Source organism: Sparus aurata, chromosome 12, assembly GCF_900880675.1.
Source record: "Sparus aurata chromosome 12, fSpaAur1.1, whole genome shotgun sequence".
Classification (NCBI taxonomy): Eukaryota; Metazoa; Chordata; class Actinopteri; order Spariformes; family Sparidae; genus Sparus; species Sparus aurata.
The window spans coordinates 28,429,130-28,447,476 of NC_044198.1; the positions used below are offsets into that span (position 1 = coordinate 28,429,130).

Genomic DNA, 18,347 nt, shown 5'->3' on the forward strand with positions numbered 1-18,347 from the left:
AGCCACCGCCTCCTTCTGTGTTTGAGTTTCAAATCACCTGACTGGAGGCCCGATAACAGGGAGCCTGTCTGAGGAGCTCGCTCTCTCTCGTTTTGGTCCTCACATGATACAGATTCTCTGGCAGACTTGGTTTTTGTTTTGGATCTTTAAAGGTGTGTGGTAGGAGAAGGAGTTAGGTAAGTTGGGGTGTCCTGTACATGTCATGACGTAGTAAACTCTGTCTAAAAACACTAGTTTAGCTGTGGATGGATGCCACTCGTGTATCGTTCTGGCAGTTGTTTTGAACACTTTCTTTTTTATAAGACAGGATATTGTCTGTGTTTTGACTGAGACTTAGTGTAGGCCTTGTCTTGTTTTATTGGTTTCATTGCTTTGGTGCTCCACCTCCCTCCTTTCCTCCCCCACATTTTGTAAACCCAGTTGTGAGTAAAGTTCATCCTCATTAAAGAATTGTTCTTGAACCGTTAACTTTGTCTTGTCTGAATCCTTGCTTTGTCCCTGTTCCCCCTGGACAGCAGCAAAGGGACGTAACAGTACGCTGATGACGAACACAGAAACAAGAGAAATGAAGATCCCTCCCTCTGTCACGTTGCCGTGGACGCTCACAGGTCTTCATGCTGCTCTGTTGCAAAGCAATGAACTAGAAAGTTCATTGCTTTGCGTCACAGAACGAGATGCTGTGATATCTGATAGGAGCGTCCTGAGCGTCCGGACTGAGAGGCGTTTGCAGGAATCTGATTTCAATCACGTTATAAACCGCTGAGTGTCGGTTTGAACTGATCTGCAGCGATCACACCTCAGTTTTTGACAGTTTGTTCTGGTCAATGTTTTCTTCTTCCAGCCGTCGTACGACTGCCCGGCTTCTCTTCTTTTCTTTCTCTTGTTATTTATTTTGAAATTTAGTAACTGGTTTGATAAACAGCTCGTTATAACAACGACCCACACGGAGAGCTGAAGCCTCTATATTACAGTGTTAATCCACCACTGTTACATTTAATCACACTCAGATATCTGCAAATACCTGAAGAAATTAATTAAACTTAAACCCCAGAAAGAAAAGAAAAACACGCGACCACGGATAGAGTTCACTTGAAACCTCCAGAGGAAACTGACAGGAAGTGGTCTGATGAGATATGAGAGTCCGATCAAGGTTTAAGTCATGTTTTCATTTGGAGCCAAAGTGATTCTGACGGTTCTACTTCAGTGGACCGAGATCACCAGAGACGTTTCTATCTGAGGCTTCATTTTATTAGTTTGTCATCAGACTTCAGTCGTGCTCAAACTGAAGCGTGTGCTCTGACACCTCCACCTTCTGACACCAGGACAGTTTGGTTTGATTATCTCACAGTTAACGGACTAAACTAAACCTGTTTGTTCCTCCTACGTTCTGATCGTTTCGATACGTCCCGGCTTCTGAGTAATTACGGTTGATACGAGGTCAATATTCTGATAACCATAAAAAAAACCCCACAATCTAGATTCTTCGTACCAGCAGACATTCGTCCTCCTGCGCAGTGTTTAATAACTGTAACTACTAACAGGATGACACGTTTAAATACAGAATGATATTATATGTGTAACCATGACAACACATCATGTTCTTACTGAAGACACTCAGAACTGAAACACTGAGTGTAAAAGTCATGTTGTTCTCTTTACCGGCAGATGTTTGGTAATCAAGGTACATTACTTTAACACTGTGATACTCAGATTACATTTTCAACAGGTAATAGTGCCTGTATCCGGATACATTTTTAAAGGTAAAGTTACATAAGTTAAGTGTTGTGTAATGCTGTTACCCACAACTCACCTCAAACTGTAGCCTGCTGTGTGTGTGTGTGGTGTGTGTGTGTGTGGTGTGTGTGGTGTGTGTGTGTGTGGTGTGTGTGTGGTGTGTGTGTGTGTGGTGTGTGTGTGTGGTGTGTGTGTGGTGTTTGTGTGTGTGTGTGTGTGTGGTGTGTGTGTGTGGTGTGTGTGTGGTGTGTGTGTGGTGTTTGTGTGTGTGTGTGTGTGGTGTGTGTGTGTGGTGTGTGTGTGTGGTGTGTGTGTGGTGTGTGTGTGTGTGTGTGTCCTGCCCATCACCAGTTTCTTCCTGCAGTTAAAACCTGAGCTCTGTGGCTGAAGTTCATTTCGACGTCAGCAACACAAACACAGAAACAGACGGAAACAGAAACTCTTCTCTGCAGGACTCCTCTCTTCAGGACTCGTCTCTTCAGGACTCGTCTCTGCAGGACTCGTCTCTGCAGGACTCGTCTCTACAGGACTCCTCTCTTCAGGACTCGTCTCTTCAGGACTCCTCTCTTCAGGACTCCTCTCTTCAGGACTCGTCTCTGCAGGACTCGTCTCTACAGGACTCGTCTCTACAGGACTCGTCTCTACAGGACTCCTCTCTTCAGGACTCGTCTCTTCAGGACTCCTCTCTTCAGTACTCGTCTCTGCAGTACTCGTCTCTACAGGACTCGTCTCTGCAGTACTCGTCTCTGCAGTACTCGTCTCTTCAGGACTCCTCTCTTCAGTACTCGTCTCTACAGGACTCCTCTCTTCAGGACTCCTCTCTGCAGGACTCGTCTCTGCAGGACTCGTCTCTTCAGGACTCCTCTCTACAGGACTCCTCTCTTCAGGACTCGTCTCTGCAGGACTCGTCTCTTCAGGACTCGTCTCTACAGGACTCCTCTCTTCAGGACTCCTCTCTTCAGGACTCGTCTCTACAGGACTCGTCTCTACAGGACTCGTCTCTGCAGGACTCGTCTCTTCAGGACTCCTCTCTTCAGGACTCGTCTCTACAGGACTCGTCTCTGCAGTACTCGTCTCTGCAGTACTCGTCTCTACAGGACTCGTCTCTTCAGTACTCGTCTCTGCAGGACTCCTCTCTTCAGTACTCGTCTCTACAGGACTCCTCTCTTCAGGACTCGTCTCTGCAGGACTCGTCTCTACAGGACTCCTCTCTTCAGGACTCCTCTCTTCAGGACTCGTCTCTTCAGGACTCGTCTCTGCAGGACTCGTCTCTTCAGTACTCGTCTCTGCAGGACTCCTCTCTTCAGTACTCGTCTCTGCAGGACTCGTCTCTACAGGACTCCTCTCTTCAGGACTCCTCTCTTCAGGACTCCTCTCTTCAGGACTCGTCTCTGCAGGACTCGTCTCTTCAGTACTCGTCTCTGCAGGACTCCTCTCTTCAGTACTCGTCTCTGCAGGACTCCTCTCTTCAGGACTCGTCTCTGCAGGACTCGTCTCTACAGGACTCCTCTCTTCAGGACTCCTCTCTTCAGGACTCGTCTCTGCAGGACTCGTCTCTACAGGACTCCTCTCTTCAGGACTACTCTCTTCAGGACTCGTCTCTGCAGGACTCGTCTCTACAGGACTCCTCTCTTCAGGACTCCTCTCTTCAGGACTCCTCTCTTCAGGACTCCTCTCTTCAGGACTAGTCTCTGCAGGACTCGTCTCTACAGGACTCGTCTCTACAGGACTCCTCTCTTCAGGACTCCTCTCTTCAGGACTCCTCTCTTCAGGACTCGTCTCTGCAGGACTCGTCTCTACAGGACTCCTCTCTTCAGGACTCCTCTCTTCAGGACTCGTCTCTGCAGGACTCGTCTCTATAGGACTCCTCTCTTCAGGACTCCTCTCTTCAGGACTCGTCTCTGCAGGACTCGTCTCTACAGGACTCCTCTCTACAGGACTCCTCTCTTCGGGACTCCTCTCTTCGGGACTCGTCTCTGTGGGACTCGTCTCTACGGGACTCCTCTCTTCGGGACTACTCTCTTCGGGACTCGTCTCTGCGGGACTCGTCTCTACGGGACTCCTCTCTTCGGGACTCCTCTCTTCAGGACTCGTCTCTGCAGGACTCGTCTCTACAGGACTCCTCTCTTCGGGACTCCTCTCTTCAGGACTCGTCTCTGCAGGACTCGTCTCTACAGGACTCCTCTCTTCAGGACTACTCTCTTCAGGACTCGTCTCTGCGGGACTCGTCTCTACAGGACTCCTCTCTTCGGGACTCCTCTCTTCGGGACTCGTCTCTGCGGGACTCGTCTCTGCGGGACTCGTCTCTACGGGACTCGTCTCTTCGGGACTCGTCTCTGTGGGACACGTCTCTGCGGGACACGTCTCTGCGGGACTCGTCTCTGCGGGACTCTTCTCTTCGGGACTCGTCTCTGCGGGACTCGTCTCTACTGGACTCGTCTCTTCGGGACTCGTCTCTGCGGGACTCGTCTCTACGGGACACGTCTCTACGGGACTCGTCTCTTCGGGACTCGTCTCTGCAGGACTTGTCTCTGCGGGATGGCAGTGAGTGAGAACACGGCGGAGGTGGTGGGTTTGGAGGAGCGGTCTGTGTTTGTGGCGGGTCAGAAGTCGTCCTCAGGGTTGAGGCTGCAGCTGTCTGCAGCTGTTCTCTTGGTGGCTCTTCTTGGTATCGGATGCACCGGGCTGCTCGTCTGGTACTGCACTAGAGGGCCGGATGTGACGGTGAGGAGCCGCTTCCATCAGTCATCTTTTAAAACCTGTGAATTCTGACAAAAAGAAGAATAAATGTGTGTAATCCCTTCTGTCACCTCCTTACAGACACAGCTAGGCCGAACTGAAGTACCAACCAACAAAGTCACTGCTGAGAGAACATGTGAGTCAACACTGAGCGCTTTGTTGGTGACACTCGATGTTATCTGCAGGTCTCAGGTGTTCATTAACACAGTTATCATGTTTTTATGTGACACTCAGCACAACCTGGACCGTCTCTGTTTATTTGTAACATAAGTCTTCCTGCTTCTACTGAAGTTAATGCTGCAGGGTCAGGGTCTGCATCCTCTGAAGGACTCGGCCTTTGTGGTCTTTGAAGGCGAGTCCTTCAGAGAGACCTTGTTAACCTCGTCAGCCATTGTTAAATGTGACGGTCTAGTCTTTAGAGCATTTCCTGGTTGTGTCACCAGATGTTTTACTCTTACTCTTACTCTTCGTCACAATTTCTGCCACCCAGGCCCGCGAAAGTGGCGATCTACGCCACGTGATGTCGCCATTTTCTCTCTTTCTTTCTTCTTTTTCGGGCGTGTAAAGAATCTTGAGATATGTGAGGCCACGAAGGATCGTAGCGGTGCATCCTCCAGAAACAGGGAGAAGAAGGAGCATCTGGAGGAGCCTTCAGGTTGTGATGTAATCGGCCTTCAGATGCTCCTCTGAAGAAGCTCAGACATCCTCCCTGCAGCCGCCGCTCGGTTCATAAATGTACAGTTTCATGACATACAGTCGTACTCATGAGTGTGTAGATTATATTTCTGCCAGATTTACAAATGTGACGCTGTGTTAAGTGTTTGAGACGCACTCACTTTCGTCTTCCTCTCCTCAGATTCCAGCTCCACGATGGCGAGCGTCATCATCAGAGAGAAAGCAGCCGTCCACCTGGAAGTGGAAGGTGAGCGACATCCTGACCTGACTTGGTCCTCATGTCTCAGAGACTCTCAGTGTCTCAGTGTTTCTCCAAACTCTTTCTGCAGGTTTCTCCAAAGACGATGAGTTGATGTGGCGAGACAGCGGCGGCGATGCGTTCGCCCAGGGTGGCCTCCGACTGGTGAACAACGCCATCGTCATTCCAGAAAGTGGCCTGTACTTCCTCTACAGCCAGGCGGTGTTCGGAGTCACCTGCAGTTACGACGCGTACGTAAGCCAAAAGATCTTACGCTACTCCGACTCCTTCGATGCTCCCCGTACGTTGATGTTCTCCAGCAAGTCGGTGTGCCAAGACACCAACAGGCAGAACGGAGAGGTCAAGGTCTTCGAGCCCATTTACCTCGGAGGAGTGTTTCAGCTGAAGGAGGGAGACCGACTGGAGACCACGTTCTACTGGACCCTGGATGTCCAGACCGACAGCGGCAAGACTTTCTTTGGTGCGTTCGCAGTTTGAGCTCTGCTGGAGGCTCGATGTGTGTTTTTGTGTATAGGTGTCAGTGTAAGTGAATCTACAGACGAGGATTAGAGTCAACAGAAAGGAAAGAAAAGTAAGTTTGTTTGATCTGTTCTGAATGTGTGAATATAATTTCAGTATCTTGCTTTTGTTTGATCACTCAGAAGACATGTTTGATTGCAGGTTAGTTTCTTCAGCGCTTTAATGTTTGTCACATACTTTGTATTCTACGGCCCAGGGTCCAAAACAGGAAGTTACACCAGATTATTATCAAGTTAAAGTACTGATACTTTAAAGAGGTTTAACTCGAGTCACAGATACTTGATCCTGTCAGGACTTATTTGAATCTTCAGCCGAGTGAATCAAAACATTGATTGATTTATTTGTGTTTAATCATTGGTTCGGTCTTTCACGGTTTCACAGCATCTGAGCTTTTTAATTTGACTTTTAATTGAAATGTTTTGACTTTTTTTAAAGTGCTGTTTGTAAGAAAAGTTTTTACAAACAGCAGCTTTAAATCGCGGTTTTATACCAAATTGTAATTTGTTTTTAATCTTGTACAAGTAAAATGAATTAAAATCTTCAGGTGAAGCTTCTGAGTTGTGATTGCTTTCTGTTATTTTTTTTAAAATATGAGCTCGCTGCTGCAACATGTAAAGGTGTTTTATACCAACATTTATTTTCATTTTGCAACGTCATCAGGCTTTTTATATTAAATCTATTTAAACTGGTCAGAACTGTGATGCTGTCATTAAATACACAATGATAAAGCCACTAACTGTGGTTCTCATACCACCAGCTGAACATGAGCGACCTCTCATGGAACTCAGAGGAATCCCACATATAAAACTTTTTAATGATTATAATTCTGAATGTTTATCACACATATTGATAGTCTTCTATAAAAATGTCCTAAATGTTAAAGGTACACTCTGAAGAAGAGAAAGATCCTCACTGGCTCAAACAAACTCAATAAGCAACCGACAAACTTTATGCTCTGTTACTGTGTTTATATGTGGCGGACCCTGCCACCTCTCTATCAACTAGGACCTTATTCTCCTCTGAGAGCAGCTTGTTTGTTCACTGATGGAGCAAAGTTTGTGTTATTACCTCATTAATATTGTAAGTGTTAATATAGTCAGTTTGAATTTCTTCTATAAAACTACGTACTGCTCCTTTAAAGGTCTGAATGCCAAAGAGAAACTGACACACGACAATCAGAAGGTCGGCTTATCTCGCCGACGTGTAATCAGGCTCATCGACCTCGTCAATGATCTGCTTTCAGTCTGCCTGCAGTCTGCACGTAGCCAGGTGATGATGTAATACAGGTGTGAAGTCAGGTGTGGAATCAGTCGTGTTTCCAGTCACAGGTCCGCTGGATACTTTCAGTTCTGTTCTGACAGACTGAGAGCTTCACCTCTCTGAAACAACCTGGAGCGGGTTCAGAGGTTCTGATGGACGTGTTGTTCTGTCACAGAGAGCAGACAGAAGGAAGCTGAAACACTCTGTACATTAAATCCTTCTTTATTTACAAACAGAAACATGAATAAATACATGACAGATGACATGTGAGCAGAACCCGACTGGTTCCACAGTTCTGTACAACATCAGCAGAATATCTCAGCAGCTGTTTCCTTGGTGACATCTTTGGACTTTCTTCTGGATCTAATCTCTTGTCCATCTACATTCCTGCTGATAATTATCGTCCTCATACATTCAGACGCAGTCACGTCCTCTGGCCTGCTGCAGTCTAGCTGATGGAGTGAGTCCGTGTCCGGGTGTTGTCGTTGTGGACCAGTGACATGGCCGAGAGCCCGGCAGACCCGCTGTCTTTCCCCGGCTCGGCGAACGGGAACACTTCTCTGGTCAGTCGTGTCACGAGGCACGGCATCTCTTTCTTCCCGCCCAGGTCACGACCTTTGGCCTTGAAGGTGTAGGCCACCCTGTGGGAGAGGCGGGTCATCAGGCGGGTCAGCTCCAGGTTCCGAAAGCCTTCCTCCTGTAATAAAGTGCAGAACATCTGGAGGAAGACGGAACCATTGAGGGGGTGCCTGAAGGCTCTGTAACCTGAAGAGAGTACGGAGGGGAGACGGGTTAGACAGAGGAGAAGATCCAGAACCAAACACACTGATCAAACCATCAAACATCAGCCATCAACTATCAATCAACCATCAACCACCAACCATCAACTATCAACCATCAACTATCAATCATCAACCATCAACCACCAACCATAAACTATCAATCATCAACCATCAATCATCAACCATCAACCATCAGCCATAAACTATCAATCATCAACCATCAATCATCAACCATCAACCATCAGCCATAAACTATCAATCATCAACCATCAATCATCAACCATCAATCATCAACTATCAATCTTTAACAGGGTGTTGATGTCATCAAGGAGGTTCTACGGGTTGTTTAGTAAGTTTTAGTGGTTATTGATGAGGTTCTAATGTCTTGGCTGGACTTAAAGGCTTTCGAGGAGGTTCTACAGGTACTTGAGGAGGTTCTACAGGTACTTGAGGAGGTTCTATAGGTACTTGAGGAGGTTCTAGTAGTCACTGATAAAGTTCTTGTGGCTCTTTCAGGTTGCTGTGGTCAGTTAGGAGGCTGTAAGTGTAGTTCAGGACATTTAAGTCCCTGAAGAGGTTCTGTAGCGTGATTAGGGTTGATGAGGGTTTTACTGGCCCGTGTTGATGGTCTACAGGTTCTGTAGAGGTTCAGGACAGGTGCTCACCTGGTGCTGTGGCGTACATCACAGCTGCATCTACAGGAAGTGACAGATACTGCAGGAAGCTGCTCTCTGTGCTGTCATCAGCTGAATCCACCTCCACACCATCATCCAGAGCGTCTCCTCGACAGGCCTGCAGAGACGCAACAACAACAACCGTGAAGCACTGAGCCTGATGTGAACCTGACCTTCATCTCTGTGCTGTGTTTGTCACCTCCTCCTCCTCCTCCTCCACCTACTGCTGCTCACCTGCACCAGGAACACTTTGGCCTTTTTCTCCATCGATTCGTTGTCGAAATACGAGAATATCCGCGACAGTTGGACGGGTTTCCCATCGGCTCCAAACACACAGCCCTCCTCCCCGTGAGACGACAGGACGGCCAGAAAACAGTCCTTCACAGGCTGCCGGCTCTCTGCAGCACACACACACACACACACACACACACACACGTCTCCATCAGAGCTGGATGGCATAATAACCAATAATCACGTGGTGTTCTCCACTTTATCTATTAAAGATAATCAGCTATAAAACTGGACATCAACCTTCAGCCTGTCTGATATCTGTGTGTCTGTCCTCTGAACACAGGCCGTGTTCATTCATTATTATGAACTGAGACACAGCAGTCATTCATTATTATTTTGGACTCAGACTTTAGTTTGTGCTCATTTTTTAGGTTTGATGACAATAAATAAATCTTCCAGCAGAGTTCAGACGTCCTGTAAAGATGAAGTCTGTCTGCTACGTTCAGTTTTAAAGGAAAGGCTCAAAGGTTGGTGACGTTTGCAGGATTTGACTTGTGACGTATTTGTTGTGTCACACTGATGTCAGTCAGCTGAGAGGCTGACAACAGGCGAGCACAGACTCTCTCTGGGTTCAAACACAAAGGAAGGAAGGAAACTTTTACCAGAGATCCACAAGAGCACACTTATTATTATATTATATATATATAACAAGTCTAATAATAATCCTCTGCACAGTAACAGAGTGTGTGTTGTGTGTGTTACCTTTGTGAAACAGCTCATAGATCTCGTCTGCGCTCAGGTCGTTGTGGATGTCCACCTTGAAGCCCAGTTTGCTGAGGGTGCGGTGGAGTTCCTTCACGTCCTTCTTGGCTCCAGACCTCTTGTCCAGATCCACCCCATAATCAAACTTAGCCACCGACACCAACACCGCCCTGTTACACTCCCTGCTGTGATCCATCTGTCCTCTCCACTGCAGCATGCTGCTCTTCTTCTGCTTCTGCTTCTTCTTCTTCTTCTTCTTCTCCTGGATGTGTCTTTTCTTTATGTGTCTCTGTGCTCCTTTTAAGTCTGAAGCAACACGCCTCCAGTCTCACCTTATATGGAGTTTCCTTGTCGTATAAGAATCATGTGTGATGTAATCACATGTTTCCTCTGTCTGCTGGGAAACGTCACTGTGCAAACCTTCTGCACCTGTTTCATCAGGTGTGTTACCATCAGCTGTCTGCTGTTCCAGTTAAGACAACGCTCAAGAAAATGAAAATGACCAGGTCACCACAACGTTCAGTCACTCACTACTGTAGAACTTAAAGGAGCAGTATGTAGTTTTGGAGGACATTGTAAATGTCAGCAGTGCAGTATGAAGCTGCGTCGTGTCGTCCTCTAAGGTCCGTTTGTTTGTTCAGTTTGTTTCAGCAGAAAACAGCTGGTAAAGATCTTTTTCTCTCATTAACATTTCTTCACCTGAACTACAGAATGCTCCTTTAATATAAATCAGGTGATGTCACTGCAGTGAAGAGTTCAGCAGACGGACTTCTCGTCCATCTTGGCTTTAAAGAGTCTCAGCTCTGATTAATCAGCTTCACTTCAAAACAGTGATACTAAGCTGAGCCTGAGTCATGGAGGGAATCTGCAGCCAGCTGATCAACAGGACTCAACAATGTGACACAAAAAGAACTTCAGACCAACTTCTGATGGGATCACAGCAGACAGACAGGTGAAAACAACACTCGCTGCACTACATTGGACAGGGATCAAAAGGATTTACAACTTAATACGAATGTGTGCCAGGACTGTAAACTGGGAGGACAATGACCTCTTTCCTTCCTCATAACCTCTGTAGTGTCCAACGCTGCCTCCATTTTGATCTCAGCTCCAAACACGTACAGTTTTATGATGATATCCTGCAATATCAGACAGACCAGCCAATAAACACCTGGTTATATTATCAAATCTGCTCCTGTGTGAGTTCCTGACAGAGGAAGAGGTGTGGCCGGACAACATTTTGACACGATGAAACACACACAGACTCACACGATGTCGCGTCCGCTAATCAAGTCACACAGGTTGCAGAAACATGAACTGTCATCATCAGTAACTTTCCACATGTTCAAACATTCAGACAAACACTCACTCAGACTCGTGCTCTGTTATTAAAGCCTTCAGCTCCTGATGCTCACAAACAACATGACTCACTACAGACACTCACTTATTATTCAGAGGCGTGCAAAGAACTGACAGGAGTCCTGACGAGCACCTGCACGAGAACACGGAGTAAACACCTGCACTGGAAATATCACAAAGTACACGTACCTGTCATCTGGACATGTAACAACAGTAATGATATCAGACTGCTGCAGAATTACAATTGTGTATTTTGTTATATTTGATTAATATCACTGAGACATGATGAACTTTTTCTTGTTTGTCTGCAAAGTAAGTTGTAACTAAAGTTGTTAGAAATCCCACTTGGAATACATTTAACAAAAGTAATCCAAAAGTAATGGAAAGTAATCAAGTTACTTTATTACTGTGATAATGTCACTGACTACATTTTTTTAGCAGGTAATTAGTAACTGTATCAGAATCCATTTTAAAAGTAACCCTCCCAACTCTGTTTTCAGTCGAGCCTTTACTTCTGTAACTGATGTATATTTTTACATATTTATTGGGAAATATATCCATTCCAGTCAGTCGGCAGACAAACAGATGCTACTGCTGCTGCTGCAGCTGGTTATTTTAGATCACACTACCTTGCTGGCTTCACCCTGCCCTACTCTGCCTCTGATTGGCTACATCCTGCTCGTTAAGCCTCACCAAAGATGGAACAGAGGCCAGATGTCTCACTCTGTAGCTAAAATGGAGCAGTCGGGACACAGTGTGGAAAAAGGAAGAAGCAGCGATGCAGAATACAAGAATAATAATGTGTTTATTGAGAATTAAAGTATCTAAACCTCTTCTAATAGGACCCCAAAATAAAAGCAAGATTAGTATTTAGTGTTAAATGACCTCTTTAAAACACATTTAAAACACAAAATCAAAGGAAAAAGAAGAGAGAAGGAGGGAAAAACAAGTAATGCATCAAATATTATTAACTTTATAACTCTATAAAGTCTCTAACACTGAGTTTTTTGGTATGTAACGTTTAAATGTAGTTGAGTAGAAAGTGACATTAAACTCTCAGATTGGTACTTTAGTCTCTGAGTAAATGTACTCAGTTACTTCTCCTCCACTGCAGTCTGAGCAGCGCACTCTCTGCTGCAGCTCCACCATCGGCCACCAGGTGGCAGCCGGGCGTCCTCCGCCGCTTTAAGATGGCGCGTCGTGACGTCACCCACATGCGACTGCAGCGTCGGCAGACAGCGGCTCTGTGTTTACGGAGGTTTGCAGCCCGTTAGTTTTTAATCATGGGCGCCGTGATAGTGAGATAGTTTGTAGTGTTTAAAATTAAAATGTTTTAGCGTCACTTCCTGCAGCTGCAGCCCGCGTGTCGAGGGAGGTAACTTCACCCGGCGGCCGACATTTAGATATTTAGATATTTACAGCTGTAAACAAGCTAGCTGCTGTGTGTTTTGTACACGTGGTGACGTTCAGCTGGTAAAAACAGGCAGAGAGAGAAAAGAAAGCAACACAGGAGGATTTTAAAATGTCTCGACACAACAAGAAGAACGGGATACCTGACAGGTGAGCGACGGAAGCCGACACGTTGAAGTGTTTAATGTGGAGCTAACTTTAGTTGTTGGAGTAAAAGACGAGCTGCAGTCTGAGTCTGAGGTGTGTCCGGTTCTAAAGGCTCTAAACTCACTCATTTTAATACTTTTAATAAAGCTGCAAGACAATTCGTGATATTCGGGATCTAATTCGGTTTCGTATCCAGGCAGAGTCGAAACTTATCAGTAATGGTTTCCCTGTAAATGAAACTGGAGCTCAGCTGAGACCTTATCAATGTGTGACAGGTCACCGTGTGTTGGTCAATACTTCTTATCAGACACGAACACTTTGTGTGTGTGTGAGACATTTTACTGTAAAGCTGCCAGTTGTGCACTGATAGTATTTCATTTGTGTACTTACAGATATTTCTACCACAAAAATAACTATTACAGGATTTATTTTCTTCTCTGCTTGTTACAATAAATGATAATAAATTAGATTAAAAAAATAAATATAAATAATCATCATTTCCTTTGTCAACAAAAATCCTCCACGTCGGCACTGACGTCACATTTAAGTGTGATATATTCTGAAGCAGCCTCTTAGTATCAACGGCTGCATGTAATCAAGAACTGACTGTCAAATCAAATAAATAAAGAACATTTTGACAATATTTATTGTGACTTAACATTTAATTATACAGATATATGTATATATAATACTGTAGATATGTGTTATTGTCTTCTCTCTCTAAGGAAAAGAAGGGCAACATTTAAAAATAAAATGGTGAAAATAAATGAAATAGCCTTTTAAGAATTGTCTTAAAATAAAGAACTTAATTTTTGGAAAACATTTCCCCTCAAGGGAGGTTTCAGCTCATGCACTCCTGGACGACCTCCATCAGTAAACGGCTTTTTGTTTTGACCAAAAATCCATCGACTCCAGGCAACATTCATCAGTTCTTAGACGCCACGTGGAGTTATTATTCTCTGTTGTCTCTCCGTCCGTCACTCACTTCTCACCTCTTTCATCTGTCTGTAATCAGAGCCTCAGTTGATTAATTCCTCCAATTAATCGATCAGTTGTTTAGATATTGTCGTTGTTTGATGTTTCATCCACAACAAAGGATGAAAAGTTTAGTAGTTTCTGCCTTAATCGATTATAAGTTAATCATTAATAACATGAGAACAGTTTCAATCACTGACACGATCTGTGTTTGATGTAAAATCAGAGTTGCTACATTAGGAGCTAAAAGAACAGATGAAGAAAACAAAGTAACTTGATTATTAAACTAGTTAACACAAAATAATGACTTCATTTTAATGACAGAGCTTCATCACCTGGCAACAGAATCCAGCCGATACTGAGCGACTAAAAGACTGAAGTGTTATAATATCAGTTTGTGTAAAATGTAGCTCTCAGTATCTTGTTTTATTTTGATATTTTACATGTTATGTATTTCTGCCCGTCTCTGATTGTCGATTAAGACATTTTAAATCGATTAATGATGAATGATTAACCACTGAACACAACACTGACCGGTGTCTCCTCCCGGCAGGTGGCTGGATTACAAAGCTGTGGGGAAAAGACTTCACGGGACTCGATTCATCGCCTTCAAAGTGCCTCTGAAACAGGTGAGCGGCTCGACGAAGTCTGCAGGTGAGACGAGTGTTTTCTGATTGTGTGCGAGATTGAGCGGTGAACACGAGGCTGCCGTGTGTTTCCTTTAAGGCTCTGAACCATCAGCTGCCACACTCGGACGTCTTCGGCCCCTGGGAGCTGCTGGACGCTCTGAACAGAGAGAACCAAGAGCTGGGTCTGATCATCGACCTGACCTTCACCACACGCTACTACAAACTAGAGGTAAACACACACACACACACACACATTTTACTGAGCTTTCTCTTCAGTTTAATTAAACCAGACGCTGTCTCTGTCTCTGTCTCTGTGTTCAGGACGTACCAGACTCTCTGCTGTTTGTGAAGATCTTCACAGCTGGTCATGAGGTTCCCAGTGACGACACCATCCTGAGCTTCAAACGCGTCGTACGGAAGTTTCTACGAGACAACCCAGATAACGGTGAGGAGCTCTCTGGAGCTGGGTGGGTCGAAATGTTTAATCTGGTCTGATTTTAAGTATCAGACAAGACAGGTGATACAAAGTTTTACCACCCCTCCCAAAATAAGAGCCTGTGAAGAGAGTGAAGCAGGATTACAGTCCATCACAACAACTGTGCCAACTCGTCTTCTTCTCAAGTTTAACATGAAAATGATACAACGGGAGAAACGATGCAGCAGCGACAGTTCAAGTAGTTTCCACAAGATGTTCCTGATAATGTTTCACAATAAAAGCCCGAAGAAATGAGGAGTTTCTGTCCACAGCTGAGCTTATTGGCGAGTAAAAAAATAACAAACTTTTTACTCAAAATCACGTCTTCATTCTCTGCTTTACTGTATTTTGAATAAAAAGTTTGTTATTTTTCCATTTACTGTTAATTTTGTCCTTAAACAACACCAGCAGTGTCTTTACACACGTTTATAGAAAATGAGCAGTTTTGTCACTTTGCTCTGCAGATTGTCGCCTCTCGGCTGCAGTTTGAGGTGATGAAGCCTTGTTGGTTTAAACTCTGCAGCTCAGTGACACCTGCTGGTCTGAACGACTCACAGCAGCTGGTCAGAACTGAAGTTATTAACAGATTCAGTTACTATTAACCAGATAATCTGCATTATGTGTAAATGGTGTTGAGCATTATTATAATTTAGAATAACTGATGGGTGTTTTCCAAAAAGTTCAGAAATAAGATATCGATTGGTGTGATGAGACACACTTTTTAAACTTAATGTTTGATATTTAACCGAGTCACAGTGTGAATATTGATAAATCGTTAAATTTGCAGATTATACTTGGTGTCAGAAGAGATGCTCTCGTATTTATTCTCCTCTTCTGCTCCTGATGATGTTTCGAGAGTTTAGCTGTAAAGCTGATGGAATCCGTTCTGAAGCAGCAGACATGTTGGAAGCTTCAGGTGTCGTTAGTCGCCTGATTTTCATGATTTGACACAAACTCCATCAGCTGAACTTGAACTGTGAGATTCACTGGAAAGAAACAAGCTTCAGCGCTTCAGAATCGTCTCTCACTGCACCTTTAATACTTCATCTGTGTTTTCAACAAGTCGATGCTCTGTGGTGTCGGTGTTTGTTGGTTTTTTGTTGTTAACTGTCATTTCCTTCACAGACAAGCTGATCGGAGTCCACTGCACCCACGGTCTGAACCGGACCGGCTACCTGATCTGCAGGTGTGTTCAGTGTGCATCAGTCAGGTTGAGCTGCAGGTGTGAACGGTGTCTAACAGCTGTGTCTGACCTGCAGGTATCTGATCGACGTCGATGGGATGGATCCTAAACAGGCCATAGAGTGTGAGTACCGGTGCTTCTTATTTTAATGTTTCAGACTCTTTTCTGACTGACGGTGAAATACATTTAATATTCTGTGATTCTCAGTGTTCAACTTGTCGCGAGGCCACAAGATAGAGAGACAGAACTACCTGAAGGACCTCCAGCATGGACGGAAGAGGAGGTGAGGCCGAGGGAGACGTGATCACTCTGAACTTCTGTTCTGAAAACAACAGAAAGTGAATTATTGTCCGTCTCAGCAGATGAAAGATGAGGTTGAAAATCAGGCTCCTTACAGAATGAGAACTGAGAATTATAGACGCTCCTGTAGCTGCAGAACTCCCCTGAGAATCTTTATATTTTAAGTTTTCTTCAGTATCACAGTGATCCAGTGACAGTTCCCTGTTCATCCATCAGTACTGCGAACAGGAGCTGCTAATGACGAATTCGGCAAAGTTTTATTGCTGCAAATGTGCCAAAATAAGCTGAAAAACTCCCCACAACAACAACATATTTCCTGTTCACATCCCGATGGGAGCTTTGAAAGCCTAAATCATACATCAATCATCACTTTACATTATAAATGTCTGCACTAGTTTGATGTGACAGTCTTACGTTAATTGATTGATTTGTTCCTTGTTGTTTTTTAATTTAACAGTAACGAGGGGATGGAGGAGTCGGATCAGGAGCCAATGAGAGGTTGTGCTGCTCATCGTCCGTCTGAGAGCAGAGAGGAGAGACGACCTCACCATGACGACTCCAGACACCACAGGTACGGAAGCCGTCTTCACTTCATGTTTTGATTTAATGCTGAATTTACAAGAAGGCTCCAATGATTCAGAATTTGTTGTAGCCGTTTCACAAAGTTTGTTAAGTTTCTCCGCGTTAAACAACTCTTAAAATCACTACATTTGATAATGGAGTCTGGTGATGTTGTGGTGACACGTTCAGTGGTTGGATCAGTTGAAATAGACGGCGTGTTCACAAACATCTTCTGCTGACAGTGACTTCTTCAAAAAAAACTCTTTAACTACTACTTCTTTTCTTCTTCTTCTTTTTCTTCTTCTTCTTTTTCTTCTTCTTCTTCGGGTCATTTGCTGTTTAGTTATTAAAACTTCCCTCTTGTTAATTCATATTTCAGGTCTTTCCCTCCAAGAGAAACGATCCATCGCTCACATCATCACCATCATCACAACAACGGGCGTCTCTCTCCTCCACCGTTACGACCTCCACCTTCTTTCTATCCACCTGTGGGCGCCGCCCTCCGCTCGCCGTACCGATGGACCGCCCCTCACCTGGACAGTCCGTGGAGGAGACCTCCCCGCTCAGAGGAGGCGGAGTGGAGCTCATCGTCTCGCCGGTACGACGACAGAAGGAGAGCGCCCCCTTCCCCTCCCCTCTCCCGCTACGCCCCACGCTGGACCAACGAGTCCAGCCGCCATGACAGACCTGACAGACCTGACAGACCTGACAGACCGGAGGAGGAGTGGGCGGGACCCAGAGCGGGTCACAGACACTCTCAGCCACACAGAGTCTACCCGTACGACTACTACTAGAAACCAGGAGACTGAAACCTGCTCACAGCGACAGGTGATGGATGTGCCGCTCGGGTTCACCTGTTCAAAGAGGCGCTGCACCGACTGGTGTCTGAAGATTTTAAAAGTGAACAATGCTCACATGTCCAGAACCACAGCGGCTTTCTGGGTTTTTTAATGAGGTTTCCTGAGTTGATGGCTTATTTGAAGCAGTGGGTATCAGCTCAGTTTGATGTTTTGTCCCCTGCTGCAGCGTCGCTCTGCTTACAGGAGTGAAGTGTGAATGTTTGATTGCTGTGTTGATGAACTCTGTTCTGACGCTCCGGATGATCATATTAAAAGACTGAGACAGAAACGAAGCAGTTATTTCTCCTCTTTCTGCTCCGACAGCAGAATAAATGTTGTCATCGTATGTTTCTCTACACGGCAGATCTGTTGACGCTTCACATCACTGCATGTTTTATTGTTTAGACACAAACACTCAGTGAGGGTTCAGATCATCACCGAAACCAGAAGTGTGTCGGTCAGAACCTCGTTCACACCGACCAGAACCATCGATTACTGAGGCTACTTACTGGACTGATTTTCTCACCTGAGAAGAACTTTTATCTTCTTGGATCAAATCAGTGCCGAGTTTAAAAACTACATTATGTGTGAAGACGGACGACATGAGACGAATTAAACATCGTTTATTTTAATAAATCTGCATTCACAGTTTTCAGTTTTACTTCAGAGCAGATCAGACTTTAACTCCGCCAGCTGCAGGTCAATATAAACTGTGAAATGTGCCTTTAACTTCTCTGTAATTCATCTAAACTGACTGTTTTCTGTCTGTGTTTGGTTGATTAAGTTTTATTTTACTTCTTACATTTTATAAATCTCAACAAATCAGTTTGATTG

The 18,347-nt window shown here is 44.9% G+C and overlaps 3 protein-coding genes across 3 annotated transcripts; 2 read left to right on the plus strand and 1 right to left on the minus strand.

The window, feature by feature from the left end:
* Positions 1–4,051: 4,051 nt before the first annotated feature.
* Positions 4,052–6,420, plus strand: LOC115593122 (tumor necrosis factor-like). Its single transcript, XM_030436498.1, has 4 exons — positions 4,052–4,458; positions 4,555–4,609; positions 5,330–5,395; positions 5,478–6,420. Exons 1-4 carry the CDS (start codon positions 4,273–4,275, stop codon positions 5,882–5,884), a joined length of 714 nt encoding a protein of 237 aa, XP_030292358.1. The 5' UTR covers positions 4,052–4,272; the 3' UTR covers positions 5,885–6,420.
* Positions 6,421–7,392: 972 nt separating this feature from the next.
* On the minus strand, positions 7,393–9,911 carry LOC115593121 (caspase-7-like). Its single transcript, XM_030436497.1, has 4 exons — positions 9,636–9,911; positions 8,877–9,040; positions 8,634–8,760; positions 7,393–7,951 (listed from the first exon to the last, which is right to left on the minus strand). Exons 1-4 carry the CDS (start codon positions 9,850–9,852, stop codon positions 7,635–7,637), a joined length of 825 nt encoding a protein of 274 aa, XP_030292357.1. The 5' UTR covers positions 9,853–9,911; the 3' UTR covers positions 7,393–7,634.
* Positions 9,912–12,190: 2,279 nt separating this feature from the next.
* dusp11 (dual specificity phosphatase 11 (RNA/RNP complex 1-interacting)) lies at positions 12,191–17,802 on the plus strand. Its single transcript, XM_030436494.1, has 9 exons — positions 12,191–12,554; positions 14,080–14,155; positions 14,253–14,384; positions 14,477–14,600; positions 15,756–15,816; positions 15,890–15,936; positions 16,021–16,096; positions 16,571–16,684; positions 17,054–17,802. The coding sequence occupies exons 1-9, from the start codon at positions 12,517–12,519 to the stop codon at positions 17,466–17,468; spliced, it is 1,083 nt and encodes a 360-aa protein (XP_030292354.1). The 5' UTR covers positions 12,191–12,516; the 3' UTR covers positions 17,469–17,802.
* The last annotated feature ends 545 nt before the right edge of the window (positions 17,803–18,347 follow it).